The sequence below is a fragment of the Staurois parvus genome, unplaced genomic scaffold (genome assembly GCF_062004578.1).
Source record: "Staurois parvus isolate SC_StPar_1 unplaced genomic scaffold, SC_StPar_1.0 ptg000746l, whole genome shotgun sequence".
NCBI lineage: Eukaryota > Metazoa > Chordata > Amphibia > Anura > Ranidae > Staurois > Staurois parvus.
In genome coordinates, this window is record NW_028318542.1 from 2,161,940 (window position 1) to 2,183,560 (window position 21,621).

The 21,621-nt window shown below is 42.4% G+C and overlaps 1 protein-coding gene across 1 annotated transcript in view; it reads left to right on the plus strand.

Moving 5' to 3' along the window:
• LOC149445107 (cytochrome P450 2C8-like) overlaps positions 1 to 19,384 on the plus strand; it is a 41,964-nt gene extending 22,580 nt beyond the window's left edge. The window contains exons 7-10 of the mRNA XM_089654156.1: positions 8,395 to 8,536; positions 12,818 to 13,005; positions 13,976 to 14,117; positions 18,609 to 19,384. Coding sequence (XP_089510282.1) covers positions 8,395 to 8,536; positions 12,818 to 13,005; positions 13,976 to 14,117; positions 18,609 to 18,790 — 654 coding nt within the window. The 3' untranslated portion in view covers positions 18,791 to 19,384. The remainder of the gene's footprint in view (positions 1 to 8,394; positions 8,537 to 12,817; positions 13,006 to 13,975; positions 14,118 to 18,608) is intronic.
• Positions 19,385 to 21,621: the final 2,237 nt, after the last annotated feature.

Below are 21,621 nucleotides of genomic sequence, written 5' to 3' on the forward strand. Positions count from 1 at the left end.
TACCGACCGTTGGCTGTAGGTGTCAGAGGTGACCTGGGAAGAGGAAGACGACCGAGCCAACCAATCGATGCAGGGTTGTCAGTGGAGACACGACCGCTGGATGACACCGGGAGCACTGGCCTCTGGCTGCGACTAGTGCTGCCTCGACCCCTTTCTCTGCTGCCACGTCTGCTCGCTCCTAAAACATTGCCTCCTCTGCCACTCCTCTGCATGTTGTCTGACATACTCTTTAATTCAACGATTCTGTGTCCCTGAGTAACAATTCTGTGTCCCTGAGTAACAATTCTGTGTCCCTCAGTAACAATTCTGTGTCCCTCAGTAACAATTCTGTGTCTGTCCCTGAGTAACAATTCTGTGTCCCTGAGTAACAATTCTGTGTCCCTCAGTAACAATTCTGTGTCCCTCAGTAACAATTCTGTGTCTGTCCCTGAGTAACAATTCTGTGTCCCTGAGTAACAATTCTGTGTCCCTGAGTAACAATTCTGTGTCCCTCAGTAACAATTCTGTGTCCCTCAGTAACAATTCTGTGTCTGTCCCTGAGTAACAATTCTGTGTCCCTGAGTAACAATTCTGTGTCATTCAGTAACAATTCTGTGTCCCTCAGTAACAATTCTGTGTCTGTCCCTGAGTAACAATTCTGTGTCCCTGAGTAACAATTCTGTGTCCCTGAGTAACAATTCTGTGTCCCTCAGTAACAATTCTGTGTCTGTCCCTGAGTAACAATTCTGTGTCTGTCCCTGAGTAACAATTCTGTGTCCCTGAGTAACAATTCTGTGTCCCTCAGTAACAATTCTCTGTCCCTCAGTAACAATTCTGTGTCTGTCCCTGAGTAACAATTCTGTGTCCCTGAGTAACAATTCTGTGTCCCTGAGTAACAATTCTGTGTCCCTCAGTAACAATTCTGTGTCCCTGAGTAACAATTGTGTCCCTCAGTAACAATTCTGTGTCCCTCAGTAACAATTCTGTGTCCTTGAGTAACAATTCTGTGTCCCTCAGTAACAATTCTGTGTCCCTCAGTAACAATTCTGTGTCTGTCCCTGAGTAACAATTCTGTGTCCATCAGTAACAATTCTGTGTCCCTCAGTAACAATTCTGTGTCTGTCCCTGAGTAACAATTCTGTGTCTGTTCCTGAGTAACAATTCTGTGTCTGTCCCTGAGTAACAATTCTGTGTCTGTCCCTGAGTAACAATTCTGTGTCTGTCCCTGAGTAACAATTCTGTGTCCCTCAGTAACAATTCTGTGTCTGTCCCTGAGTAACAATTCTGTGTCTGTCCCTGAGTAACAATTCTGTGTCTGTCCCTGAGTAACAATTCTGTGTCTGTCCCTGAGTAACAATTCTGTGTCTGTCCCTGAGTAACAAATCTGTGTCCCTAAGTAACAATTCTGTGTCCCTCAGTAACAATTCTGTGTCTGTCCCTGAGTAACAATTCTGTGTCTGTCCCTGAGTAACAATTCTGTGTCCCTCAGTAACAATTCTGTGTCCCTCAGTAACAATTCTGTGTCCCTCAGTAACAATTCTGTGTCCCTCAGTAACAATTCTGTGTCTGTCCCTGAGTAACAATTCTGTGTCTGTCCCTCAGTAACAAATCTGTGTCCCTAAGTAACAATTCTGTGTCCTTCAGTAACAATTCTGTGTCTGTCCCTGAGTAACAATTCTGTGTCCCTGAGTAACAATTCTGTGTCCCTCAGTAACAATTCTGTGTCCCTCAGTAACAATTCTGTGTCTGTCCCTGAGTAACAATTCTGTGTCATTCAGTAACAATTCTGTGTCCCTCAGTAACAATTCTGTGTCTGTCCCTGAGTAACAATTCTGTGTCCCTGAGTAACAATTCTGTGTCCCTCAGTAACAATTCTGTGTCCCTGAGTAACAATTCTGTGTCCCTCAGTAACAATTCTGTGTCTGTCCCTGAGTAACAATTCTGTGTCTGTCCCTGAGTAACAATTCTGTGTCCCTGAGTAACAATTCTGTGTCCCTCAGTAACAATTCTCTGTCCCTCAGTAACAATTCTGTGTCTGTCCCTGAGTAACAATTCTGTGTCCCTGAGTAACAATTCTGTGTCCCTCAGTAACAATTCTGTGTCCCTGAGTAACAATTGTGTCCCTCAGTAACAATTCTGTGTCCCTCAGTAACAATTCTGTGTCCCTGAGTAACAATTCTGTGTCCCTCAGTAACAATTCTGTGTCCCTCAGTAACAATTCTGTGTCTGTCCCTGAGTAACAATTCTGTATCCATCAGTAACAATTCTGTGTCCCTCAGTAACAATTCTGTGTCTGTCCCTGAGTAACAATTCTGTGTCTGTTCCTGAGTAACAATTCTGTGTCTGTCCCTGAGTAACAATTCTGTGTCTGTCCCTGAGTAACAATTCTGTGTCTGTCCCTCAGTAACAATTCTGTGTCCCTCAGTAACAATTCTGTGTCCCTCAGTAACAATTCTGTGTCTGTCCCTGAGTAACAATTCTGTGTCTGTCCCTGAGTAACAATTCTGTGTCTGTCCCTGAGTAACAAATCTGTGTCCCTAAGTAACAATTCTGTGTCCCTCAGTAACAATTCTGTGTCTGTCCCTGAGTAACAATTCTGTGTCTGTCCCTGAGTAACAATTCTGTGTCCCTCAGTAACAATTCTGTGTCCCTCAGTAACAATTCTGTGTCCCTCAGTAACAATTCTGTGTCTGTCCCTGAGTAACAATTCTGTGTCTGTCCCTGAGTAACAATTCTGTGTCTGTCCCTCAGTAACAAATCTGTGTCCCTAAGTAACAATTCTGTGTCCCTCAGTAACAATTATGTGTCTGTCCCTGAGTAACAATTCTGTGTCTGTCCCTGAGCAACAATTCTGTGTCTGTCCCTGAGTAACAATTCTGTGTCTGTCCCTGAGTAACAAATCTGTGTCCCTAAGTAACGGTTCTGTGTCCTTAAGTAACGGTTCTGTGTCCCTAAGTAACGATTCTGTGGCCCTAAGTAACGGTTCTGTGTCCCTAAGTAACGGATCTGTGTCCCTAAGTAACGGTTCTGTGTCCCTAAGTAACGATTCTGTTACACAGACAGGTCTGCCTCTCTTGAATGACTGGAGGCTAATGGAGAATTCTAAAATGGCCGCAATTTATAGCTCGACCATTACACAGTGCTGGCTGGCTGGCTGCTGATTGGCTAATGCGATCACATGTCATGAATGAATGCATTATGGGTCAGCGCGCCTTGTCTGCGCGCCTTCCCAGAGATCCCCGCTCCGTCGCCGCACATGTCGCCGCCATTTTAGGAAAAATTTCGAAATTTTCCTAATATTCGAAACGAATTCCACTTCGCCTAGTTCGATTCGCTCATCTCTAGTGCTAATCTTTCCAGACCCAATCCAAAAAATAGGTTTCACGTAGAACACCAGTCATCAAAGTAATTGTTTCCTCCAATTCCCTTCCCTATCCCCGAAAAAGCACAATCTTTATTTATCCAAATTTTCTAGCTAAATACCCCCTTTTTAAATAAAATGAATGTAGAGGTCATGCAACCACTTTATGTGGTATGACAGTCAACAGTGATGCAGGGACTATACACTCACTGGCCACTTTATAAGGTACACCTGTTCAATTGCTTGGTAACACAAATTGCTAATCACCCAATCACATGGCAGCAACTTATTGCATTTAGGAATCTGGATGTGGTAAAAGATGACTTGCTGAAGTTCAAACCGAGCATCAGACTGGGGAAGAAAGGGGATTTAAGTGACTTTGCAGATGGAATGGTTGTTGGTGCCAGACAAGCTGGTCTGAGCATTTCAAAAACTGCTGATCTACTGGGATTTTCACATACAACCATCTCTAGGGTTTACAGAGAATGGTCTAAAAAAGAGAAAATGTCCAATGAGCGCCAGTTGAATCGACAAAAATGTCTTGTTGATGTCAGAGGAGAATATTTTATTTATTATTATTATTTATTACAGGTAGTTGTATAGTGCCATCAGTTTACGCAGAACTTTACATTATATTGTACATTCACATCAGTCCCTAACCCTCAAGGGGCGTACAATCTAAGGTCCCTAACTCACATTCATACATACACATACTAGGGACAATTTAGACAGGATCCAATTAACCTACCAGCATGTCTTTGGAGTGTGGGAGGAAACCAAAGTACCCAAAGGAAACCCACACAGGCACAGGGAGAACATGCAAACTCCAGGCAGGTGATGCCGTGGTTTATTTATTATTTATTTCAGGTACTTATATAGCGCCATCAATTTTACGCAGCGCTTTTACATATATATTGTACATTCACATCAGTCCCTCACCCTCAAGGGGCATACAATCTAAGGTCCCTAACTCACATTCATACACGTACTAGGGCCAATTTAGACAGGATCCAATTCACCTACCAGCATGTCTTTGGCGTGTGGGAGGAAACCGGAGTACCCGGAGAAAACCCACGCAGGTACAGGAAGAACATGCAAACTCCAGGCAGGTGGTGCCGTGGTTGGGATTCAAACCAACAGCCCTAGTACTGCCAGGCAGAAGTGCTAACCGTATAAATAAAGACATTTAAAAAAAAAAAAAAAAAAAAAAATATATATATATATATATATATATATATATATATATATATAAACAAAATATTTATAAAAACAGGTGTAATTCATAATCCTAATTCAACCCCGTAGGATAAATTGTATTTAGTTGTGAAATCTACCTCACTTTCTTCTGTTTTAGTTTTAACTCCGTTTCCCCCTCTCTTCAGTCGTGGCATGTGATAAAATACCATAAATCTTAATTGGGCAAAGAAGAAAAGAATGAAAAATCTCCTGCGCTGAAAGGACCGGATGAGGCATATGTTGAAAAGTCTTCACAGACCTTAGCATTCAAACCAATACGGCAATACTGTGCAGCCCCCTAAGGGCTGGGGTAGCCCAATATGGCACTAGAAAATAAGAAAATAAAAGGGCACACAAGTCTTGCACATTACCTCAATAAAAAATGTAATTGTAACAAATAGTAGATGTATACTCACAAACGACAAATGTAAACAGGCATATCATGACCAACAATGGTCCATGGTCTGAAAAGGCGCGCGAGTCCCACATGTGAAAAGGACACTTGTAAATGGCTGACTTGTTTCGAAGAGTGATCTCCTTTTCATCCTTCTACCTCGTAGGTTCTGATGAAGAGGAGATCGCTCTTCGAAATGCGTCAGTTTTCCAAGTGTCCTTTTCACATGTGGGTCTCGTGCGCCTTTTAAATTCCTCAATATCAGGAAAAGCCTCTCTAAGAATTCTCCATATTTGGAGATACAGTATGGGTTATCCGGCACAGCAAATAACCCATGAGAAGCTGATATTATCCATGAGAAATAATCCATGAGAGTACAGAATTTGTAAACTGATAGGAGAGTGAGCAGACAGTACAGATGAATAAAAGAATTCCTGTTGTTACACAGTATCATTCCTATTCTGCACATGTTTATTCAGTAATTAGAAAACACTGCAGAATTCTTAGAGAGGCTTTTCCTGATATTGAGGAATTTAAACCCCCCATGTAATTTTATAGGAGGGGTAGAATTATTAAGAATATGATTATTAAATCTGAATTTCAGAGTGAGAAGGTGATGGGAGTACTAATGTTTATAGGTCCAAAAAGAAATGTTTTTTCCCCTGCTTATCCTGTGTACAGTCGCTTTCACGCGTCCAATCTGATCTGACAAAAAGTGGCGGATGGGGATCCATTTCCATCTGGCTGCCCATAGAGGACAGTGGATTGTGTCCATGGCCACTCTTCTTATGCAGAACAGACATGGACCTGTCATCCCCTTGCTCAGCGGGGACCAGCAGACAGATCCCACACTGAGCAAGCGGATCTGCTGATGGGTTCACCTTATTTCAAGAGGCCTTCCAGTATGATCAGGAGCACCTCGTTTACACATCCCTATTCAGGAAAATCTATTGACATTAAGGGATTGTATAGATGTCATATGTAATCTATATCCTTAAATGTCCATGTGGATTGTCTATGTGGGGGAGATATTATGTTTTGAGTTGAGATGATTCAAGTGTTGCTGATTTTCAGTCAATGAGAGAACCTGCTTTTTCAAGTTTGTTATACCTGATGAAGGATCTTAACAGGTCCAAAACATTATTTTGATGTTTGTTTGATGAGCTTTTAACTCTCCTAAATTTACAAGGTGCTGCAGATTGCACTTTTTTTCATTTTTCTATATATTGGAGTTATATATTGGAGTTTTGGGTGATTTCCATTGTCTGCTCTGCACCTGAAGGATCAAGTTCTATGCAGGGTGTGTGCTGCCCTAACCTGCATGTATATGTATATATATGAAAAGTCACAAAAACTCTCGCCTTCTCTCCTCATCTAATGGGTCCACACTGCCAAGAAACCCCCAGTAATATTCCAATATATTGCCAATCTTTCCCTCCCAAGGAGCTCAGAGAGATACAATCAGAGAAGGGATCTCCATAGCGTAATCATATTTATTAAAAATTGTTGAAAATTACAAGTTAGAACATTCTGTTATGGACCACCTGGTGTACTCTAGCAGTCCCCAGGACAGGATTCCCCAGGGCGCAGAGTCTAAGCCCCAGTCCGCTTGTTCACCAGAGCCCCTGATGGTGGGGATAAGCTTGGAGAGGACAGTGACCAGGTCGCGGCCCCTGAGTACACCCACCTGAGGTAGAGGAATCACCAGAGGTAATGACAGGTAGAGAGCCTGACGTGAAGAGGCAGACAGGTCTGGAGAGTAGCAGCTAATCTGTGCGGGTCGGATGGATAGCTGAGCAATAGCGTGGTCAAACGGGCCAGGTCGGTAACAGAGGGGTCAGCGTGGTACAAGGCAGCAGGCAGAAGAATAGTCAGGTCACTCGCCGGGGTCGGTACCAGTAGTTCAGATCAGGTAGGGATATCCAAAAGAGAGGTCAAACTTAGCCAGGGGTCAGAGCAGGAGAAGTCAGCAGAGGTCAGGTCCAGGCAGGTCAGCAACAAATCTCAAACAACGGGAACACAGGAACCAGATCAGACCATAGGGCAACTTGTGTCTGTGCAGGGCTGATTTAAGTAGCCCGCCCTGCACCTGACAGGTGCAGCCTAGGTCCTAGTGCCTGCACAGCACCGTCATAGGCGACGGGTGCGCCTGGGTCCTAGTGCCCTGATGCCTGCATGTCTTGACAGACACCTACGCATGTGCAGACCCATGCGTCGCGATGGTCCCTGACACATTCACATTCCACTGTACCTCAAACAAGCACCCGATTTCCAGCAAAATCTCTGTCAAGAACACCTTTCCACTCGCTGCTTACTGGGTGCAAGGGTGAGTTTTACTGAGTGGAACATAATGGACCTTAGCCAAGCCCAACACATTTCATCATAGGACATCATCAGAAATGGCTTCCTGTTTAATTTTAAACAATTTTAATAAATTGGCTACAAAATGGAGATCCCCTCAATGATTGCATCTCTCTTGACTCATTGGGAAGGGAGATATTGGCAACATTTTGGAAGGTTACTTGAGGTTTCTTGGCAGTGCAGACTTACTAGCTGAGGGGAAAAGGAGAAGATATTGTATTTCTGGAGCATTTTTGTGACTTTTCTTACATATGTAAGAGGTCACAACTATTTCTGGTGTGTGAGCACACCCAAGGGGAAGACACCGAAGATCAATTGTGTTTGGAAATTGATGGAGCACAGCAATCCTAATGTGGCACAACAAAAACACTCAAACAAAAACACTGCAGAGTGTGCAAATTTGTTGGTGGCAAGGGGACTTATCACTGTCTGGAATTTGTAACACTGAATTTGAACAGTCTGTCGCTTTTGTTTATCATGTGATTTGTGTGGTTTATCCAACACCTTTAAACTGCATGGCACTTCCATGTGTTATTTAATTATTTACAATGTTAATACTTAAGGTTGTTACTAAAGGAATTTATTGAGAATCTGTCCTTCTGTACCTGCTTGTGCTTTTGAATTATCCTTCATCATCATCCATCTTCCCCCTCATGTTCAACTTTTGCAATAAATCTTTAAAAAAGACACCCCTAAACTGAACGGCTTCTACAGTGATATGGGCGACATACAGAGAACATACACATTCTCAATGAATGCAAAGTGTTCTCTAATTGATCGAAGTGGAGATTGCGATGTCAGTTCCCCACCTCATCCCATTAGAGAAAGCTTTACATTCATTAAGTAATTTAAAAGTGTTTCATGAATGGCACCCATGCCGAACAAGCAAACTCTTTGTGTTCATAGCCACTCGGCAAACAAGCAATTCCCAGCCTCCAAGGGGATCCCATAGATATGGCACAGACACACCAAGCTGAACCAATGTACTGTAACTATGTAAAAATTGCCAAAGCTGGAATTCTTCCTCAAAGTTTTTAGTATGTTATTTCTGCTTTGTTCTCAGGAGAAGGATAATCCCAACACAGAGTTTCACTTTGAAAACTTGTTTGTCACAGTGATGAATTTATTCTTTGCCGGGACTGAAACCACAAGTACAACAATAAGACTTGGTTTGAGGATTTTGCTCAAGCATCCGGACATCCTAGGTATGAGAGGCTAGTCAGGATTTAGTTATTTTCCTATGACTGATCTAGCTGCAAATGACAAATACCTAAAGCTGAAATCCAGCTTTTTTCAAAATTTGTAGCTAGTCCTTTTCTCTGCTGAAACTGATTACTCTGAATTCCCTACAATCTTGCATCTCCACAATATAAACCTTTGGAGCTGCAGCATCTATCTTCATTTCCTGTCTGCAAGACTTCAATCATCTACAATCCCCTTTCGCAATGATCCATACTGTTGTTGCCACACCTCTCATTAGCTTTCTCTGCCATCAATCATTTTGTTTCCAAGCTTTATATGAAAGAACACATTCATAGCATCCCCTTAGTTATGCATGATTAATGTAGAACTTCACCCAAAATGGGGAAGTTCTGCTTTTCCTACTCCAGCTAGCTATGAATAAGGTCTGTTTTTAGAATGAAACGGGTTAGAGTAAATTTGCCATGGGATATTTTTACTCCTTTTTGCAATAAAGAAGATTTTTGTATTCACCTGTTGCCGAGATTTTTGGAATTGGATTTGTACTTATAAGATGGAGATTGCTAGTTCTGCTTTTCCATCTCCAGCTAGCTATGAATAAGGTCTGTTTTTAGAATGAAACGGGTTAGATTAAATTTGCCATGTAATATTTTTACTTTATGCAATAAAGAAGATTTTTGTATTCTCCTGTTGCCGACATTTTTGGAATTGGATTTTTGCTTATAAGAAGATGGAGATTGCTAGTTGGGCATAGTGAGCTTATATGCTTTAAACCTAATACATTTGATAGGTAGTAGCAACCCACTTCCGTTTGGATCTGCTGCTCCTCCTCCTCCCAGCCTCTTCTCCCATATTTGGAATGTTTTTTGGGAGTGAGGAGGGGGCGAGGATGCCTAATTTATTTATTAAGACAGCCCTGGGCATAACAATAAAAAAAACATAACTGCCACTTAGTAGGCACCTGCCTACAAGCATATTGCATTACAAAAGTCTACAACACCCATTAGGCAGCAGGGAGGAGTATGAGACCTTAAAGGAATACCAGGGATGTGCACTTCCTATAACGCTCTGTAAAGATGATTCAGGGATGGGTGTTGCAACATTTACAGAAGCATGTTGGACCCTCTCACCAACCTCAGAACAAGGCCCAGAAGACAGACCCAGTGATGATATCACAGGGTCTCAAAAGAGGTATTTATTGAAAATAAAACGATTTGCTTGAAAATGTTTAATTGCATATTTACTGGGGGAGGGGGTAAAAGAGGAGATAATAAATATATATATACAGTGGGGCAAAAAAGTATTTAGTCAGCCACCAATTGTGCAAGTTCTCCCACTTAAAAAGATGAGAGAGGCCTGTAATTGGCATCATAGGTAGACCTCAACTATGAGAGACAAAATGAGAAAAAAAATCCAGACAATCACATTGGCTGATTTGGAAAGAATTTATTTGCAAATTATGGTGGAAAATAAGTATTTGGTCACCTACAAACAAGCAAGATTTCTGGCTCTCACAGACCTGTACCTTCTTCTTTAAGAGGCTCCTCTGTCCTGCACTCATTACCTGTATCAATGGCACCTGTTTGAACTTGTTATCAGTATAAAAGACACCTGTCCACAACTTCAAACAGTCACACTCCAAACTCCACTATGGTGAAGACAAAAGAGCTGTCGAAGGACACCAGAAACAAAATTGTAGACCTGCACCAGGCTGGGAAGACTGAATCTGCAATAGGCAAGCAGCTTGGTGTGAACAAATCAACTGTGGGAGCAATAATTAGAAAATGGAAGACATACAAGACCACTGATAATCTCCCTCGATCTGGGGCTCCACGCAAGATCTCACCCCGTGGGGTCAAAATGATCACAAGAACGGTGAGCAAAAATCCCAGGACCACACGGGGGGACCTAGTGAATGACCTGCAGAGAGCTGGGACCAACGTAACAAAGGCTACCATCAGTAACACACTACACCGCCAGGGACTCAGATCCTGCAGTGCCAGTTGTGTCCCCCTGCTTAAGCCAGTACATGTCCGGACCGTCTGAAGTTTGCTAGAGAGCATTTGGATGATCCAGAAGAGGTTTGGGAAAATGTCATATGGTCAGATGAAACCAAAATAGAACTGTTTGGTAGAAACACAACTCGTCGTGTTTGGAGGAGAGAGAATGCTGAGTTGCATCCAAAGAACACCATACCTACTGTGAAGCATGGGGGTGGAAACATCATGCTTTGGGGCTGTTTCTCCGCAAAGGTACCAGGGCGACTGATCCATGTACAGGACAGAATGAATGGGGCCATGTATCGTGAGATTTTGAGTGCAAACCTCCTTCCATCAGCAAGGGCATTGAAGATGAAATGTGGCTGGGTCTTCCAACATGACAATGATCCCAAACATACCGTCCGGGCAACAAAGGAGTGGCTTCGTAAGAAGCATTTCAAGGTCCTGGAGTGGCTTAGCCAGTCTCCAGATCTCAACCCCATAGAAAACCTTTGGAGGGAGTTGAAAGTCCGTGTTGCCCAGCGACAGCCCCAAAACATCACTGCTGTAGAGGAGATCTGCATGGAGGAATGGGCCAACATACCAGCAACAGTGTGTGCCAACCTTGTGAAGACTTCCAGGAAACATTTGACCTCTGTCATTGCCAACAAAGGATATATAACAAAGTATTGAGATGATCTTTTGATATTGACCAAATACTTATTTTCCACCATAATTTGCAAATAAATTCTTTCCAAATTAGCCAATGTGATTGTCTGGATTTTTTTCTCATTTTGTCTCTCATAGTTGAGGTCTACCTATGATGCCAATTACAGGCCTCTCTCATCTTTTTAAGTGAGAGAACTTGCACAATTGGTGGCTGACTAAATACTTTTTTGCCCCACTGTGTATATATATATATATATATATATATATATATATATATATATTAAATAACGTGATATGAGTAATTAGAAATGCAAAGTCTTTTTGTTGTGACAGCTCAACCCAGTATTGAGCTTGAAAAAAAAAATGTGCTTGAATAGAAAATATGCTCCATAACTCCAATTGACAGTGCTCCACCGCAATTAAGTGCACCGCCACCTGTTGGTTGCCCCGGGGTTTCGGCCTGTCTTCGGTCTTCTCCCGCTCATATACATATGCATATACTGTATGTTGGACCTGTCCTGTTGTTGGCAGCTTCTGAACTAAGATATCTCATCAGACTTTCAAGGTGTCACTATGCCCCCAGACGCCTGCTTGGTTGTCAATGGTATGGGGGTGATATTCTGGCTGTCACTGCTGTAACAGATGTCCTCCTAGTACGATGATGAAACATCAGGCTTCACATTACCCCAAGGCAGGTAATCATTCTCACAGCTGGGAAGGAGTAGACGTATTTTCCCAGGAAGAGGTGTAGTAGAACTGTGATCAGGATAACCAGAAGTAGGCATTTCTATCTTCTCCAGAAGATGTACTTCAGTGTCTTGTATGGAGATGTGAACCACAAGAATGTCTCTGGACGCCTGTCCAGGGATGCAGCGCTGTCCTCACCCGGGCCAGGTCATCAGGTACCTAGCACCGCCATGCTAACTGTACAAGTGTAAGTCGCAGCTCTGGATATTCAGGTAAGTCTGGTAAGTCGCTCTGGATATTCAGACATTATCCAGATATTCAGATATTCAGATATTCAGACAAAACTGGAAGAGCTATATATGGTAACCATTCTACTTCCACATGATCTCTCCTGCCAGTGCGGTCATGTGACCCTGTGGTGAGTACAATGCGGAGTGCAGTGATGTGAGGCCTAGGCCGTGCTCTCTCTCTCTCACCTGGAGAGGTGCACTTACAGGTATTTGCGGTGGAGCACTGTCGGTTGTGGTTGTGGAGCATATTTTCTATTCAAGCACATTTTTTTCAAGCTCAGTATTGGGTTGAGCTGTCACAACAAAAGGACTTTGCATTTCTAATTACTTATATCCTACTTTGGTCACATATCTTATTTAATGATTTTCCTTTTATGAGTTAGCAACACTATTGTTCTTATTTTATTGTATTGAGTGTGGGATCACCTTTAAGTATTATTGCAGCAGCTCATTTTAGTATATTATGTTATAGGATAGTGCACTTTGTTTATATATATATATGTATATATATATTACATTTCAGCTCCAATGAAAAACACTGAATAACATTTCCATTACACGGGGCAAACGCCTAATCCCAAAGTGCAGGTGTAATGATTGTGGACGCACTAGGCTTGAAAAATAAAAGTTTCTTTCTTAACATCTATTCATCTCTTTACAGCTAAAGTCCAGGAAGAAATAGACCAGGTGATTGGACCAGATCGATGCCCATCTATGGAAGATCGGAGTAAAATGCCATTTATGGATGCCGTGATACATGAGATACAGAGATTTGGGGATATCTTGCCACTAGGTGCACCTCATGCAGCTGCCCAAACCACCTGCTTCCGAGGCTACACCATTCCCAAGGTCAGAGGGTTTTTACTTCTGTAGCAATTTGAGTTTTACTTCTCAATTGTAAGTCCCACGGTGTAGATTACGTGCAGAAATCATTAATAAAAGAGAACCCCCTGTGGCCTACCAATGCATTGGAAAATGATATTATAATTTATACTATTTTTAATCAATGTACTGTGATCTTTTTTGTATGAGTCAGCCTTTTAAGGGGATGTCAATGCCAGAGGCCCCCGATCATGTGATCACTATGTTAGACTGTCACATTAATCATATGTTTGAGTTCCTGTCCTAGAAACTTCTGACTGTAAACAGTGACCTGAAGCTGGATATATGAAAGGCAGTCACTGTAGCACAAGGAACTTCCATAAGGGGACCATGTGGCACCTAAAATATAGTAGTCAGCTTTCCTCTGTCCTAGACATACAGAAGAATCAAGTGGAAACTTTGGCAGCCCCCCCTCCCGTGCTATCCTAAGTCACTGAAAAAACAGGAATCTGACTAAACAATATAATGGATGCCTCCCTGAAGTCTTTCTCAGCGACCCTCTTCCAGAAGCTTCTCTCACAGATCCCTTCTCCCATACCCTGTTTCAGAACATTCTTCCCTCGGATGTCACACAGTCCCTCCCCAGGCCAGCACAATACAGTATATCCCTCCATTCTGTAGCGATCCCATACAGGTAAGTTTTAGCAGACATTTTGGGGTAGTATGAGTTTTATTGACCAGCATTGTTGGCCAGGTAGCAGGTAATAGTCACTGTCTGCTGGTAAATAATTGCTGCCACATAACAGATCAAAAGGGTAGTTTTGCCAATTCTGTTATGCACCTCCACAACAAGTAACATAGCGAATGTCTCTGGGGTGGCTAGCGTGTTAACTACTCAGCCACAATGTTGACCAGGTTATCAGATCATGAAATAACTGTCAGTATAATCAATACCTCACTGTTTTTTTGCTGTCTCTTTCTCCTTATCTCCATTTAGGGCACAACTGTCTTCCCACTTTTGACTTCAGTCTTGAAGGATCCAAAATACTTTAATAACCCATATATATTTGACCCATATCGTTTTCTGGATGAGAAGGACCATTTTCAAAAGAATGAAGCTTTCATGCCATTTTCTACAGGTATGGCTACTGTTCATGTCCGGTGAGACTTAAGACAAATTAAGTAGAAGTGGCAGTCTCTGAATGGTTTCTTCTGCTGGCTGCCGCTGGGGCCCTTTAGAGGTGGTGCACTTGCAGTGGGGTGTGGGACATAAGACCTGCACCCAGTTAAGGTACAATGAGGTGAAGGTTCACCGAGTAATGGTGGATTGAACAGGAGGGCAAAAGGAAGATGGTAAGAGATCCAATATAAAATCAGATCAAAGGAGCTTTAAAAAAGACCTGTATTCTTTCTTAGATACACAGAATATAACTGGATACTAACATTTATAGGTGAAGTTGATCCAGGGAATATCCGATTGCCTCTCGGGACCAGGAAGGATTTGTGTTCCTTGCAGGAGCAAATTGGATCATGCTTTGCTGGGTTTTTTTTGCCTTCCTCCGGGTCAAATGTGGGTATAGGATTATAACTTTTTTTTTTAATGGTTGAATTGGATGGACTTTTGTCTTTTTTCAGCCAGACTAACTATGTAACTATGAGTAGGTCAACTAAAAGTCTATGGTAGGCTTCTTGTGGTAGTTATTAGATTGTAGAGAGAGTGAATGTGTGGCAACAATGAGTGGTCATACAGTGTGGACAATGGGTGAATAACCCTTGCACCAGTCCTGCACCTCAGCGTTTGTTGCAGATGGAGGAGGGGTCCCTCATGGATCATTGGCTCAAGCTCCAGCGAATGGCTGAAGACAACCAGCAATCATGTTTGTCCTTCTCTCAGGAAGGTTGGGACTGGTAAAGTGGTGAGCACAATTATGCTCCAATTCCTGCTGGCGACAGCTGACACCCAGGCTGTGTTGGTAGCTGAGACTTCAGACAGCTGGACCCCAGAGGTCTGCCCCGAACTTTCTCAGGCAGTGCACTATGATTCCCTCTGCTCCTCCCTTCTGCTTTGTTGTCACCAGGGAACTGTAGGGTTACTACATCTCCCATCATGCTCTCCCCAGCAGCATCTTCCCTTCTTTCAGTTTGGACCCAATGGAAGAAGGAGGGTGGGAATAGGGGGAAGGCATAGAAGAAAACGGAGCGACATGGCTAAACATGCAGTTCCAAACATTTACAGTCTTAGACATTTAAGAGGAGCACATCCTGCTGTACCTACTACACTAGTAAATGATTAACTATAAAGTATGAGATAGAAAAGTGGATAGCTTTTGCCAAAAAAAATCAGATAACAACTTGAAACAACCAGTGAGCAACTAATGCACCCCAGCACACTGCAGCTGTGCTACAATCAGAATATTCACTCTCTTTTACCATTATCTGTATGCTGTGTGATTCACTTAAGCATCAGCACACACAGACTACCTTACAGGGTCATTATTAGGTCAGAAGGATGTAAAGCAGCCCCATGCTTTCCAGCTTTGATATCCATCCTTTAACCACAGGTAGTTGCTTGGGGTTTGGATACATGTGAATAGTGACTGTTAGCCTGTCATTATTTTGTACAGACTGAGTGACCGCTGCTCTTCGCATACACCTGTCATCCAAACCACAAAAATCTGCTGATTCTTGCCCCTTGAATCCAGTGTGTGTCTGTAATCTCAGTTCCCAATGTGTCCATAATAATTATTATTAAATCCAAATTAACATTTTCCTTAAAGTGATACTAAAGTCTACTTTTTTCTTTTTTAAAAATAACGAATATGTCATACTTCCCTTTTCTGTGCAGTGGTTTTGCACAGAGCAGCCTGGATCCTCCTCTTCTTGGGTCCCCCACAACAAGTAGCTGTATCCTTTCACACACAGTGCCGCAGCTTGGCCCTGCCCCCTCCCTCTCCTGGTTGGCTCACTGGCTTTGATTGACAGCAATGGGAGCCTATGGTTCCTGCTGCATCAGCTAATCAGGAGTGGAAGTCCTCGGAGAACAGAGGCTCTCATGGACATTGCTGGATTGGGATGGGGCTCAGGGAAATGTTAGGAGGGGTTACACACACAGAAGGTAAAAAACCTTGAGCCTTTACAACCACTTTAATGTCCACCATCAGGTACAATATGTTAAAAAAAAAAAATAAATGTTATATATAATACACACACTGTATATACAGTATATAGTGAAATAAATTTGTGCAAACAATATTATATACCGTATTTTCCGGCGTATAAGACGACTTTTTGACCCTTGAAAATCTTCTCAAAAGTCGGGGGTCGTCTTATACGCCGGTATACGGCATGCTGACACTTTTTAGGGGGGCGGTGCGGTGCCGCCGCCTTCCCCCCCCTTCCAACGGAAGTGAAACTAAGTACAGGGGTAGGCAGGGGCTTCTGTTTCTTACCTGGCTCCGGTCCCACGACAATCCGGTCCAGGAAGCACAGCTGCTCCTTCCTTCAGTTCGGCCACTGGATGTTCGTGCGGCTGCTCGGCTCCGCCTCCTCACCGGTGATTGGCCCCCAAAACTGTAGCTTGGGAAAGGCACACAGGCGGCCAATCACCGGGGAGGAGGCGGAGCCGAGCGGCCCCGCGAAAATCAAGTGAAGGTAAGTGTGCCGTGCACAGGTGCTGCTGCAACCATATATGCTTGCTGCAGCAGCACCATACTGAACAGGGGTCAGCAAGTGTCAGTGGGAGGAATAGTGCCCCATCATTGGTGTCACCGATACCAATGATGGGGCATTATTCCTCCCACTGACACCGACGATGGGGCACTTCCCCCCCCCCCCACTGACACCAACGATGGGACACTATTCCCCCCCCACTGACACCAACCATGGGGCACTATTCCACCCCCCACTGACACCAATGATGGGACACTATTCCCCCCACTGACACCAATGATGGGGCACGATTCCTCACACTGACACCAATGATGGGGCACTATTCCTTCCACTGACACCAATGATGGAGTGCTATTCCTCCCACTGACACCAATGATGGAGCACTATTCCTCCCACTGACACCAATGACTGGGCACTATTCCTCCCACTGATACTAATGATGGGGCACGATTCTTCCCACTGGTGTGCATTGGAAGAGGGGTAGTCTTATACGGCGAGTATAGCCCAAACACTACATTTTAACAGGAAAAGTAGGGGAGGCGTCTTATACGCCCAGTCGTCTTATACGCCGGAAAATACGGTATATATATATATATATATATAAGATTTTGTTGCACATATTGCACCTGATGGTGGACATTAGGAACTTATTTGGATCTAATAAAAATTATTATGGACACATTGTTTGTTTGTGAATTGAGTTGCAGAATATTTTGAAAGTGAGTATTTTGTTGATAGAATTTATATAGTAGTATTTTAACACTTTTTCTTCTTTTAGGTAGTTTAACACTTGAGATTTTGAGCGTGGTCATACACATATTTGTTTCTTTACACACTCCACAGTTTGTTTAGTGACTGCAGCTGCATAACTATTTATTATATCTTTGACGCAGAGTTTTCACATTTATATTGTGCCAGTAATAGTCTGTGTAAAGGAGGCCTAAAAGTTAACCATGGTAAGCACCTTAGTCACTGCTAAATGGTTTGTCTCAACACTATAACTGCCATTTGTGCTTGACAGCTTGGTCTGTTAGGGGCAGTTGAAGACCAACAGGTGAAAACAAAGAGAAATAAAGCCTAAAAAAAGAAAACTAATGTAGCCACTACATCTGAGGACTAGTCAGTTGTAATAGGTTATATTCTTGTTTATGGATTTAGCTACACTTTAAGTAATGCCTAACTAAAAATCCATGGTACTTCTCAAGGTAGACTATGCTGCCAATATTCTGTACATCCGAAGGTTTCGTTTATAATTGTGGATGGAATGTAATTTTATCAACACAGAACAAAGAGCAATATCCACCCATCAAAAAATTAACACTAAGCTGTCTATGGATGGCAGACTGCTAAAAGTCCATTTCTAGTCTTTGACCTGTTGCTTGAGCTGCTTATGATTTGCCCATGTAGCACTTATTCCCTGAAAGACCCCTATAAATAACCCAGGAGGTCTATCTTTACCTGTTCAGAGACTCTCAGTGCCAAACACCAGTTTCAAACACATCGATCAACACGGCCACGCTGTTTTCAAATCTGACAGATAGTACGGGAAGACTTCTCCACGTATTGTCTGTCAGAGGGCGGAGGGGGGAGGCAGATATGGCTGCAACTATGCGAGCATGTTACATGTCCCACCCTAAAAATGGGTGGAACTTGTAACATGTTCCAAAGGTGGACTTATCTTTTAATGTTTGATCCTTCACATGACCTCAGTCTCCACCTGGTCCCAGACATTAGTGAGTGTCCATCTGGTGATAGGAATATTTAACTTAACTTCAGTGGCTGACCTTCCTACTCTATCTTTGGAAGCTTCTTCTAGATGCAGACAGGAACAATCTAACACAAGGCTTAGGAAACGCTGGCCAGACATAGGAAATAGACTGCTGCTCCAGCACTGAATACAACAGAGCCAAAAACTAAATTCAAAGCTATAAAATATGATTTGTTGTTTTTCTGTTTTACAGGAAGGAGAATCTGCCTAGGAGAAGGGATGGCAAGAATGGAGATTTTTCTTTTCCTCACTTTTATCCTGCAAAATTTTAACCTGAAATCTGATGAAGAACCTTCCACAATTGATCTCTCTCCTCTGCCCAACAGTAGTGGTACTATCCATCGGTCTTATGAGATATGCTTGGTCCCCCGTTAGCAGTTTCTCTCTGCACTTCTCAATGTCCTCTATTAGCCTGAAGAGAGAGACCTTATTTTCCTGGGCTTGCAGTTACTTCCTTTTGAAACCTCAATGCAACACGTTGGCATATTCATGGCATTTAGGTGCAGTCCGTCATTTAGGTGCTGCCTAACTGACCCCCTTCCTCTACTGACTGAATTACAAGCACGTAGCAATTTAAACCTTTGCATATCTTTAACCTCCTTGGCGGTATGATTATTTCCAATTTTTGGTGACGAAAGCGGTACCATTTTTTTTGCATGGAAATAGGTAGTTTTTTTATTGTAGGCTGTAATTTTTAGGAATAACTCACTGAAATCTGTTCGAACAAGAGTCTAGTAAACATTCCGGGTATGATAAAACTCGAAACACGAAATCATAAATTATAATTTAATTAATAATCACAAAAAATAATAATATAATAATACATTTAATTCAATAATATAATCAAACCAAAAACACTTATAAAAGAAGTTGTGAGCGCTATGAAAATAAAAGCAGCCACAGCATCAAAAAGGATACCAAAAAACCTTACAAAAACATAAAATATAAAAGATGCGGCGCTATAACACAAATATATGATTAAAACGTCCAAGATATCGGTATATAGTGGTTGGGTGACTAATGTGATCCCAAAAAATTATATCACAAGCAGAGTAACATGCGGTGCAAAACCAGTCTTTGTGACAATATCTCTTCTTCAAAGTGCTGCTTCCATGCAGTGAACGTGAAAAGGATAAGGCTGTGCACTCACCAGATGCACAGTGTAACTGCGCATTTAGAGATATAATATCTCCACTAGATCCACTGTGTAGCTTCAAAGGGTCAGGTCAAGCCAGATATTCCTCCACCCGCTGGATGTTGCTAGTAATCCACGGTCTCTCTCTTAGGTGGCTCTATAGGTGATGAGTGACTGAATTCTAAGTACTATCCACATGGAAAAAAGTTCCAAGTGGATAGTACTTAGAATTCAGTCACTCATCACCTATAGAGCCACCTAAGAGAGAGACCGTGGATTACTAGCAACATCCAGTGGGTGGAGGAATATCTGGCTTGACCTGACCCTTTGAAGCTACACAGTGGATCTAGTGGAGATATTATATCTCTAAATGCGCAGTTACACTGTGCATCTGGTGAGTGCACAGCCTTATCCTTTTCACGTTCACTGCATGGAAGCAGCACTTTGAAGAAGAGATATTGTCACAAAGACTGGTTTTGCACCGCATGTTACTCTGCTTGTGATATAATTTTTTGGGATCACATTAGTCACCCAACCACTATATACCGATATCTTGGACGTTTTAATCATATATTTGTGTTATAGCGCCGCATCTTTTATATTTTAAACCAAAAACACTGAAATTTGAAATACAGAGGCAAATTCGCACATCGCTGAGCAAAGTCGCAAAATCGTTTTCAGTGTCTGATGACAAATTTCCCCCACAAATCATTATCACTCAATTCTGCAAGTAGTTCTGATTTACTATCGCTGTTCTCTAGCTGGTCTAAAACCGCTTTTGACATAAAGGGACGCTTTTTGGACGCCATGGACTTTTCTAAGTTTCCAGACAGAAAGAACAGTCAAAATGTAGGCAGGGCACAGGACAAAGCAGTAGGGACAAAATATATGTGAAATGCATTGAAACAGCAATGTTTTACTATATAATAAATAATCATTTTTTAAAAAATGACTTTTTTTTTAAATTTCAAATTTGCCGCCAGTTCCGGCGCCCGTACGTCCCGACCTCACAGGGACCGGAATACAGAAGCCGGATGCCGGCATCGTCCTGAGGAGATGGCCGGGGACGCTGCAGGGGACACATCGCGGGAGCGAAGGACAAGGTAAGTGCTGCAGGGACTCCCTGAGCAACGCCGCATGGTAAGCCCGAGTGTAGCTCGGGGTTACCGCGCTTGGTACTCAAATTTTACCCCGAGCTACACTCGAGAATACCGCCAGGGAGGTTAAACGTGAGACTTTTGGTATCTACTAGTATTTCTTTAATAAAACATTGCTACACCAACCATTGCATTCTGCAAGGGATTTTGCTCCAGAGCTTTATATATGCGGGAAAGCTCCATTGAGTTCCATCATGCGTTTTTTTTATTTTCTTTGTACTAAATGGGTATTGTTTGCATTGAAGTTTCACCTCATTTACTAAGCTCTGGAGCAAGTTCCCTTGTAGAGTGCACTTACACAGTTAAAAGTCTATTTGCCTTTGGTAAATTAACCCCTGTATGTATTGTATTGTGTTCCTACAACTGACTGTACTACTACTCTTTTCTTTGCTGTAATTGCATAGAACAAATTGTTTAAAATATGTTTTAATGACAATTCTGCAAAAAAAATCCATACAATCTACAGATAATTGCCTGGACATATTCCACAATCAAAACGTGTAAATGATAGCTAAAGACTTAGCTGGAAATTATTATAAGGAAGATGTTCGGTATAATCTTAATGAAAGATTGAAAATGTTTTCTGCTTGAAAAAAAATAGCAGGTATCTACCTTAGGCTGGAATTATACATTTTTGGATATTTGTATTTGTCTTATATGCTTGTTGACATGTGTTAACAGAGCTGCCATTGGAAACCATGGTATCCTGTTTAATCTACCTGAGAGCCCCCCCCCCACCAGCACCACCACGACCACTTTTATCCCAATACATGTTAAACTTACCCATAGTGTACAGTAAGTTAGCACAGTACAGGATATGATTAGAGTAGAGTGTCTGATGAGGGATGGGGGGGGGGGGGTGAATTCGCAGGGTACAGGTGCAGTGTAAAGTAAGCTGGCACAGGGTCTGATGA